General features: G+C 44.0%; 1 protein-coding gene across 6 annotated transcripts in view; it reads right to left on the bottom strand.

The window, feature by feature from the left end:
• HMGN3 (high mobility group nucleosomal binding domain 3) overlaps positions 2025–10690 on the bottom strand; it is a 32998-nt gene continuing 24332 nt past the window's right edge. Inside the window, exons 3-7 of one of the 6 annotated variants that reach the window (XM_005659421.3) lie at positions 8714–8743; positions 4983–5033; positions 3081–3194; positions 2863–2962; positions 2025–2508 (exon numbers count right to left, since the gene is read on the bottom strand). In XM_005659421.3, coding sequence (XP_005659478.2) covers positions 2495–2508; positions 2863–2962; positions 3081–3194; positions 4983–5033; positions 8714–8743 — 309 coding nt within the window. In that variant the 3' untranslated portion in view covers positions 2025–2494. The other 5 variants (XM_005659422.3, XR_001306102.2, NM_001244502.1 and 2 more) reach the window with 5 other exon arrangements.

Here is a 10690-nt window from a genome sequence, read left to right as displayed (position 1 = left end):
TAGTTTTCATTTACGAGACTGACCAAAACAAAGAGTGCTGACAAAGGCAGGAAGTGATGGCATTTATGTGCTGTTGATGGAAGTGGGTGAGAACCATTTTTTTGGCAATCGTCAAAACATCAAATGTATATTTCCTATGATCGGACATTCCACTTCTAGGAAATTATTTAATTAGTAAAAATATATGAGTAGGCAAAGCTGTGTGTACAAGACTGTTTTACTGCAGTACCAATGGCAGCCCTGCAGTACTAATCTTTATCTCCAAGATTTACCAGTTGACTTAAATTCCAAATAGAATGTATAGATTCCCTCTTTTAAAAATTGTGTATATGTACATGTACAAATGTGTGTACATATACACACGTGGACATAGGAAAATAAAGAAAATGGTGGGCAGTGATCACCTTTGAGAGAAAGGGATGGTGAAAAAGGGACTTCGATTTTTTAACTTACATATCATTGTAATCTCTGCTGTTTAAAAAAAAAAATGCCTGTATCACTTCTGTAATTTTTAAAAAAGTAAACCTAGGAAGTTTATACTCTACTTCTGAATTGGAAGCTAGCCAGGAATGAACTTCAACTGTGTACCATCTTCACGTTGAAAATATCTTTGTAAAGTGTTCACAGGACAGCAGCTATTTTTCTTTGGGGCAAAAGTGGTTTGGGGTATAGCTAACACTCATGAGTTAATAAGATACATTTCAGAATCAGAAGGCAAAGAAACTATAAATGAGATTATTCTGTACCTAATGTGGTTGATATCTGCCAGAGATTAATGGCAAACTTAGGATAATGACACAGGTGTGAATTCTGACCCCAAAACATCCACCCGAGAAGGGAGCTTATTTTTGCTCAGAACCAAAACAGAAGCGCATCAAAGGCCCAGAGGAACTGCCGCCACCTTTTTACAAGAGTTCCTGAGCAGCCCAGGCAATAATTATTCTCCATCTTAAAAGATTCAAGTCTTCATCTAAGAGCCATATGCAGATGTCAGCTTTTCTGGGATGTCCATGAAGTTACCAAACTTCTCAGGAATGCAAACAAACAAACAACAAAAAAAAATATGTGCATTTATAAAACAGCTCCTCTGCTCCTGGGACTGCTATGTCCTTCCAGAAACAGGAGGATACTGCTAGGTTTATGTTCTTCCGAAGTTCCTATGTTGAAATCCTAACTGCCAAAGATGATGGTGTTAGGAGGTGAGGCCTTTCGGAAGGTCTTAAGTTGTGAGCCTGGCACCCTCGGGAAGGCCGTTAGCATTCTTAGAAAAGAGATCCACAGCCGCTCCCCCATCTGAGGCCTGAAGAGGACCCTGCCCCTGTCCTTCTAAACCCTGATCTCAGACTTCCAGGCTCCAGAACTGTGAGGAAGAAATTTGTTGTTTATAAGCCGCCCTATCTGTGGTATTTCGTTATAGCAGCCTGAACAGACTAAGACTGACGCTATCCCAAAGACCAGGTTCAAGTCCCCATTTTTCTCCTTCCTCTGGGCCTGAAGCAAAGTACATATTCTATTTCTTAGCTTAGAAAGCAGCTCCAATAATACCTAGCCCAACTGTCTTAGGTTGACACAAGGCTGCAGTGGGCTCATGCCAGTAAAGAGCTTTGAAAATTGTAACCAGTGGGAAAATATTTTGACACAAGTGTAACTTTTTATTATTTTGAACCTGGGAATATTGTGAAGGCTGAATTCTTGTTTATGGTCTTTCACTAGTTTGGGTTTAGCGGACCACTTTCCTATTTATAAGGATTTCAACAAATAGTGTTTTATTAAGTCTTATTGTATGGTAACTATCGCTGGGCACTTCTGGTACAAAGTATATTAGGTGTAATTCTTTTACATTGGCACTCCTAGATAACTTTATGAAAATGACATTTTCAAAGGCCAGAAAATTAAGAAACAATCCTGTTTGACTTATTAGAGAGCCCATCATGGGACAGACTGGAGAAATTCTTTACATCTTCTGCCGCAATAAAATGAAACACTGTCTAAAACTGAGCAAAGACACTACTTAGAGGCAGGTATTTTGCAGGCAAGAAAACCTTTTATTTTAAACCACAAATAGTCAGCAGGTGGCCACAACTATCCATGTTTCATTAAAATCACATAAAACCTAGGTACAAAAGCACCACTGATTATTGCTCTAGAAAAACTGCATGAAAAAATTCAAATACGCACAGTAAAAACACCACTGTATGCACAGGACTACATTTTTAAAGCAAGTGCATGGAATGCTGAATCAATCTTACAGACAGCTTCCAATATGAAATTGATATTTATTTTACTCCAGGATGATGGAAATTTCCAAAAAGCATGACTACGAGAAGGTAAAATGTCCATCCTTATATATTTTTGTATGCCAACTAGTAGAGTCCTAAAAAAATTAGCATTTACAAAATCCTCGGTAAAAATAGCTTTTAAAAGTTGTCCCAAGAGGTACATAAAATCAACCCCAATTTTCATGACAATTCATTCGCCCTCGTTAGCTACAGATTCAGTTTTCTGTGCCTGTGAAAAAAAAGAAAGGAAAACAAGAGAGAGATCGTTACTATTAAACCTACTGAAAAGCCTGAGAAACATTCCCGTCCACCCCACCCAACACACACTCTCCGGAACACCTGTTTTTGAGCAGCTCTCCTGCAAAACCTACTTCAACTCTGGGTGTAAAAACAGGCAAGGCAGGAATATATTATACAAACACTTGGCTGCATGTATTGCTTTCTGCTTTGCAAACAACCACAGCAGCTTTACCTGCAAGCTCCCGCTGTTGGTCATTAAAAAAAAAACAACAAAAAACAAACCACACCACCACACTCCTATCTGATGCTAGTCACTGCAAACATGCGGAATTGTCTACTATACCCTTAACTCGCACTGTTTCAATCTGCCCCTTTACTGACAGTGTGCTGGGTGGGGTACCTCTGGAGGCTGACACATTAACAGCTGAGCGAGAGATGTGGATCTGCAATAACATTACAGGCAATAGAGAGACATGATGAACGTGGGAACGCCGGCTGGAGGATCGAGCAATTGCTTTCAAGACACTGATTCAATCAGTGGGAGGTGGTTAAGGAAAGTACCTCTTCAGCTTTAGTTTCACCATTTTCAGATGGTGCAGTACCTTCCTTTCCAGCTTCGTGCTTTTCCTCCTTCTTCCCTTTAGCACCTTTGTTCATCTTTGTTCCAGGTTCTTTCTAACAGAGGATCAAAGAAAGCACAGGGAAACGGAGTGTGTCAGATGTGCTGTAGTGTTGGCTAAACTCACCAGCCTCCAACCAAAACGCAGGAAGAAGCATGACCAGGGCCAACAGGGTGGCTTTTAAGGGGAAATGGAAACCCAGTTTCTCTGAGCTTTCAGTGAGTGGCACTGAGGCTCCATGAAAACGTTAACAGGTGGCTTAGAAAGTCCACTGGACTATCCCTCCTGGGAAAGTGATGATTCTGCCTACGTGCCTGTTTGGTGAGCCTCTCTCTTGCTAAAGCCAGAAGTGGTCCTGCCGTGGGCAGGCAGCAACGAGGGGATGTGGTGAAGGCAGGGCAGTTTCCAGCAAGAGAAACAATGCACGTGGGGGCCTGGGGCTTAAGTGACAAGAAAGCTGAGAAAGCCCTTGAGGATGAAGGCCCAGGATAAACAACAAGGCCCTACCATAGAACACGGGACTATATTCAATATCCTTAGATAAACTGTGATAAAAAGAATACAAAAAAGAATGTATATCTATGTATAACTGAGTCACTTTGCTGCATAGCAGAAATGAACACAACACTGTCCATCAAGAGACTTCAATTAAGAAATTAAATAAATAGATAAAATTAAAATAAAAGCATACCTCTAATTTTCAGATCCCAAAAAAGGAAAGAAAGAAAAAGAAAGAAAAAAAGAAAGAAAGAAAGAAAGCAAGAAAGAAAGAAAGAAAGACAAAGAAGGCCCAGAGGAAGAAGAATGCCTGATTTTAAGACCCAGCCAGCCACGTAACTGAGCTCCACTTCAGAATCACCTACTCTCACCACAATACACATTGTTTCAAACACTCCACAAGGAAGGTCGCTCTGAAGGGCAGGGCACAGAAAAGCCATGTGAGGGGGTACATTTCTTAATAACTCTGTGCTGCAGTTACTTCGTCTGCAAAACAGGATATGTGCACCCACCTCCACAGGACTGCTGTGAGGGTTACACGCGAGAAGCAATCAGTACAGGGCGTGGCACAGGCTAAGGGCCTTATAACTGTTGGCTGGTATTGACCTGCTGGCATTCATTGTTCTCCGATCATTACTAGGCATATCAGTCCAGCCTCCTCAGACCAGTTATATGAAGTCAGAAGCTTCTCCCAATCCCCCCAGCTGTGGGCAGCAGTGTCGCCCAGCCTGGCTCACCCTGTCCCAGCATTGGGTCAACTGTGAAAGTAGTTTAACTGCAAAGGCAGTAAACCACAGAAGGCAGCTACCAAACCCTGCCCTGGACTTGAGGCATCTCAGAGCCACATGCTCCAACTTCCTCTGCTTCGTGGACCAAATGGACAACACACTCCTGGTAAAGCCTAACACTGCTCTCTGCCTCCTGAGGAAGCCTGTCTGTGCCTATGGTAAGTTTTCTGGTCCATGCGTTGAGCCTGAATCATTTTTTATTTGTCTTTTTTTTTATGGCCACACCCTGGACATATGGAAGTTTCCAGGCTAGGGGTGGAATCGGAGCTGCAGCTGCCAGCCTACATCACAGCCACAGTAACAGCAGGTCTCAGTTGCATCTGCAACAACCTATACCATAGCTCATAGCAATGCCAGATCCTTGCCCTACTGAGTGAGGCCAGGGATCGAACCCACATCCTCACGGACACTACATCAGGTTCTCAAGCCACTGAGCTACAATGGGAACTTGGAACCCAAATTGTTAAATATGATCTTTCCTCAGGCAACTCTGGGATGTGGAACTGTAACTTATTCACTGATGAAAAAGCCAAGGTCGGGGAGGGAGCAGTTCTTACCTTAGCAGATGTTTTTCTTGGTTTAGGTTCAGGTTTTGGTGGAGCAGGTTTCTGCAAAGATAAATGATACAAATATTGGAAAAGCCAACCCTGGGCACCCAGAGGAACACAGGACTGCCAAAGACAACAGTCCGTTTGGACTATGCCGTCATTCATTAAAAAAAAAAAAAAAAACTCATCCTATTTTCAGCATCAGGTAGCAGCATAATGATCTCACATTTCAGAACTATTTTCATCCTGGGTTCTCAAGTGAACAGAGGTGAGATCTGAAAGCCAACTCATGATTCTGGGTCTAGAACACTCTCTGGGAACAGGTTGGAGCTTCTACGCCAGATGCCTCTGTACTTCCTTTTATCACAGCACAGCAGCAAGAGGAATGACTCAGGCCCTCGGCCAAATGACTCCATGACTTTGGTCACACCGGCCCTCCCCACAGTCCAGAAATTCTAGCACCACGACAGGCAGAGGCCACTCAGGAATGATGGCGGCTGCCTGGGAAGTATTTCAAAACCAGTTCCAAATCCTTCTGCCTCTGATGCAGGTTTCAAGGTCCTGTAACCAAGCTTCTCCCTACTTCCCTCCTCCAAGGGCAGCTGAAGGTGAGAATCTCCTGTTCACCCGGGCCCAAGGCTATCTGCCCCTAGAGCTTATTATTAAGAGCACAATTATAATGATTCAGTGTTAGCTCCCAGACCTCTCCCAGACCTGATGAGCCAAAGAGCCCACCAGGCAACTATTTTTCTCTGGCCTTGTGTGCTTCCTTCCACTTCTGGGTGCAGAGCCCACCTGCTCCCTAGCCCCAGGCCCTTCCACCCAGGGCTTCAGCCCAGCTGCTTCCTAGGGGTCTGGGATGGGTCTCAGAGGCGCTGAGGAAGCTGACACCCAGGCTTTTCTCTAGCAACCTCAGGGTAAATATTTCTCTCATCGAGCAAGGAAAAAATAAGTGTATGTCTCTCCTGGCACTGGGGAGAATGGTCTTTAAATAGAAAACTCTGGCTGGAGTCCCCGCCTGCAGAGAAAAACACACCACATTCCTTTCCAATGCCTCCAGGTGTTCAGGATGATATTGAACTTGGCCCTTTCCATCAAGGGCATAAACTGAAATTGTAGTCAATTCATTTCTCAAAGACTGGCCATTAGACATGACTTCTCAAATCAAAAAAGCAAACTGAGCCTAAAGAGTAGGGGCTGTTTTTATTAATCTTCTGACCACCTGAAATTTGCAGTTTGCTCCCCAAATGTATCAGCTTGCATAGCTCCTCAATTTTTACGATTTAAAAAATTTTAGGAGTTCCCTGGTAGCCTGGTGTGGTGTGAATTCGACCCCAGGCCAGGGAACTTCCGCATAGTGTAGACATGGCAAAAAATAAAAAATAAAATAAAATAAAATTTGGGGCTTCGATATATATTTTTTCTTTTTCAGCTACACCTGAGCCATATGGAAATTCCAGGCCAGGGATCAAATGTGAGCTGCATCTATAAGCTCTGCCATAGCTGCGGCAACCCCAGATCCTTAACCCACTGCACCTGGCTGGGGATGGAACCTGCACCCCAGCAGAGACAATGCCGGATCCTTAACCTGCTGCACCACGGAGGGATCAGCATGCTCTTGTTTCCTCGATTTACAGCAAACATTTTACTTTCATATTATTTTCTATAAGACAGACCTTTCCCCCAAACTCAACATTTGTGTTTTGATGGGATGGGAAATGATGAGATTTTGTAGCCTGTAATCCCACTAGCCTCTGAGGAGGCTCTGTTTCAGCATCACAGGTAATGATGTCAGTGGAAGGGGCTTTTGTTGCTGGATCCTGGTGCTCAGGAAAGCCCTTCTTTTAAATTCTGATTTATTTATTTTTTTTGGTCTTTTTAGGGCTGTACCCACAGCATATGGAGGTTCCCGGGCTAGGGGTCAAATCGGAGCTGTAGATGCTGACCTATACCACAGCCACGACAATGATGGATCCTTAACCCACTGAGCGATGCCAGGGACAGAATCTATCTCCTTATGGATACTAGTCAGATATGTTTCCGCTGAGCCACGACAGTAGCTCCTAAATTTTGATTTTTGACTTAAAAAGCCTACCCCCAGATAGACTAGATATGGCTTTCAGTATAATCTACAGTGAAATTTTAAAAAGAAGTAGAGCATAACTTCTCTACCATGGTGAAAATTACTCCTGGACAAGCACACTGACTTTGAGGGGTTTGGGCAGAATCTGGTTTAACTGGGAAATCACAGCCACACCTCCCAGGCCTTCATTTCCTGTGACTCTGATACTGGGGCTCATGTGAAACACTGGCTCATGCAACCCGAACGTGGCTATTCTTCTGAACTTGTGAGTGATCTTCATATCCATTTATTTTCTTTTCTTTTAAACAGAAATAAGCTTTAGCAAAAATATATTGAGAAGAAAAGCCAGAAACAGTTTTTTGGTTGTTGTCAGTTTTTAGGGCTGCACCTGCAGCATATGGAGGTTCCTAGGCTAGGGGTCGGATTAGAGCTGTAGCCTCAGGCCTACACCACAGCCACAGCAATGCCAGATCCTTAATCCACTGAGTGAGGCCAGGGATTGAACTTGTGTCAGTCCTCATGGGTACTAGTCACGTTTGAGCCATGACAGGAACTCATGTGGTTTTTTTTTGGTTTTTTTTGTTTGGTTTTTTAATTTGTAAAACTAGTTTCCACTACCCATTTCTGCTTGGATTCCCTACACTGTGCCAGGCCCAGGTGTGGGCTGAGGAGGAAATCCATGCTTCCCTGGAGGCCCAAGTATCTTGCAGGTCCTGTGCCATCCAGTCTGGGCATCCATGCCGTTGGCCAAGAGGTCCATGCCTTCCCCCCTACATGGCAGTGGGCAACCCAGGGAAATTAACCAAAGTCTCCCACCAGAGAGCCAGGCTGACCAGACTTGGAAGAGAAGGACTGGTTGGTACATGAGCAGAACAGCAGCAAGGAGCGGTGGAGCCAGGCAGGAGCACAGCGTGGTGAGAAGGGCCGGGCATGTTGGGCTAAGGCTTGCTCACACCTGCCCACTCCAGCTGCAATGATCTTAACCCTTGTCTGGCCCACAGAGGGAGACCCCAAGTAGCAAACTGGGAATCATTACTTTCTCAAAGATTCTCCGGTTCTGAAGTGAGGCTAGAGTGTGTGGATTCAGACAACTTTCAGCACATTCTAAGGTATGAGAAAGAACCAGAATTCCTGTCTCCTTTAGCACATCGGGGATAGAATGCAAGACTAGGATTTTGTTTCAGGTGCTTCTCTCTCTCTTTTTTAAAATTTTATGGAGTTCCTGGGTCAAGGACTGAATCTGAGTCACAGCTGTGACCTATGCTGGATCCTTTAATCCATGTCACCGGGCCAGGGATAGAACTCACACCTCTGCAGCCACCCAAACCACTGCAGTCAGATTCTTAACCCACTGCACCACCACGGGAACCCCTTAATGTGCTTCTTTTGTCACACGGATCCAGCAATATCAAACAACTCCCCGAGTTTGCATTCCCGCCAATGGGGCTGGCACTGTTTCTCTCCAAAACCTCTCATCAAGTGAATTGCTTGGCAACACTGGTCAAAGTTGCTAGAAATTACGACCCAGGGGATTTCCAAAAAAGAAAAAAAAAAAAAACTCAAGGGAAATACCAACATAATCTTCCTTCTGCTGCTTTGCTCCAGGCAGAGGGAAGGTTTGTTCATAAGAACTAACAATAGGTTCCAGAGTACTCACCGCTGACAACCTGGCAGACCGTCTGGTGGGCTACAAAGGAAATGAAAAAAAAAAAAATCTGTTGTTGGTAATTATACACAACCAAGTTGACCTTTAAACATTCAATCTTACTGTCTTACTTCATTGAAAGAACAGAATGCATGAGTAGCATTACCTTCTCCAGGTGAGCACAGCAAAGCACCCCAAGAGCCTTGGGCACTGGGAAACTGAGAGGAAGTGTTTTTAAAGAGGTGCAGGTGCCCATGGCCTTTTGTAGTGGGGGTGTGGTGGGGAGGGCAAGGCAAGGAAGATGCATTTGGACCCCGACTCAAACTATAATCGACCTTTGTGATAAAACTGGCAGCAGGAGCATGGAGGTGCTATTTAGGAGCCAGTTCCAGTCTGACTTGCATTCCCTGCCCACGGAACGAAGCTTATAAATGAATACAAAAAGAGACTTATATAATGGTGCAGAAACCGAAATAGCAGGAGTCCTCTGCCTTGTTGCTATATTAGAAAGGAGAATGACGACAAATCTGAGGCAGTTAACAAGAGTCTCCCTTACCTGTGACAAAATAAACACGTTTCTTTATGAAAGGCAGGTATTTAAAGACCTAAAGAGTATAAAAAGCTCACTCACGTTTTCATTCGGAAGTTTACAAATTTGGAGAAACTATGTTGAGATTGTGATTTTTCAAGGAAATCTCTTCTTCAGGGATGGTGCAGGTTAACACCAAACAAACAAACAAACAAACAAAAAAAACACACCAAAAACAAAAAGGCTGCAAAGGATATTTCTAAGAGCACAACTGTTGTAGGTATTTCAGAAAAAAAAAAAAGCCTACAGAATCAATGAATATATCCTCTTCCCATCAGTAAAAGATAGATCCCCACGGGATTTCACTTTCTAAAAGTACAAATGCCGTTCTTTAAACATGTTACAGAAGTAAATACTCCCTACTTTTGTCTGTTTTATTCACTGCTCTATCTTTAGTAGCAGAATAGCTTACCACCTAACATATAGCAGATATGCAAGAATATTGGCTGAAAAAAATGAACTCAAGCTTTTCCTTTATTTGCTGCCTTAGGCAGACTCTGCCTCAGGACAATAGCTTAAATGTTTCAAAGTATCTTTTAAGGGGGTCAGCAAAATAGTGAGCAGGTGCCCTGCCATGACTGCAAGGCATCATGGGATTCTTAGGTCAGTCTAGGTCAGCTGGTCAAGGCCAAAGTGGAAGACATAGTTCTTGTCACCTCCACATCTAGGAACATTCTAGCTGAAAATATCCAGAGGAAGCTAAACTCATGTTTCTTTAAACTATAGAAAGAGATGAATAATGGATAATTAAGTGGATAACTTTAACCCTAGGGTCTCATGGATAGCCTGGAGTTGGACTGGAGGGTAAGAATGTGCAAAGCTGGATACACAGCATGGAGGGGTGCCTGGAGCAGACATTCCACAGGAAAATACCACGGGGTCTGCTGGATTATCACAGGGGCATTCTTTCTGGGAACCTGAACCCCAATACTGCGATGCAATCCCAATCCCAGGATGGTTAATTTAACCACATGAATTGGGTATCTCCAAAGAAAAGGCATCACAATAGCAATTAAATGGGCAGCAAATGGGTATGTTGTGCTTCTTCAATGTGCTTTCAGAGCAGGAAGGGGCATGGAGGACCCTCCAGTTACCAAACAGAGCTTGTCTTAAGGCTTCTGTGTGGCCTCAAGGACAAGCCACCCCACTTCACCCATGAAGTGCAGCCAGCAGGAGTGCTCAGAAGGATGCCCTCCCTCCGAGAGGACAGCTGGCAGCCTCTCTGCTAAAGAGGGGCAAATGGATCCTGTCTGAATCCCTGTGCCCTGGGCGTCCCCTGACGTGTACCACGTTGGTCTCCCCTCCCCTGTGTCTCATGTCTGGACCCCTTCTGCATGGAACCACCTTCTCTTGCATTTCTGAAGCTCCAACGTTTATGGGACCCTCAGTAAACGTGGAGG

This window comes from Sus scrofa, chromosome 1, assembly GCF_000003025.6.
Source record: "Sus scrofa isolate TJ Tabasco breed Duroc chromosome 1, Sscrofa11.1, whole genome shotgun sequence".
In the NCBI taxonomy this organism is placed as follows: Eukaryota; Metazoa; Chordata; class Mammalia; order Artiodactyla; family Suidae; genus Sus; species Sus scrofa.
The sequence above is the reverse complement of the archived record's forward strand: the minus strand, read 5'-3'. Positions and strand labels throughout refer to the sequence as shown.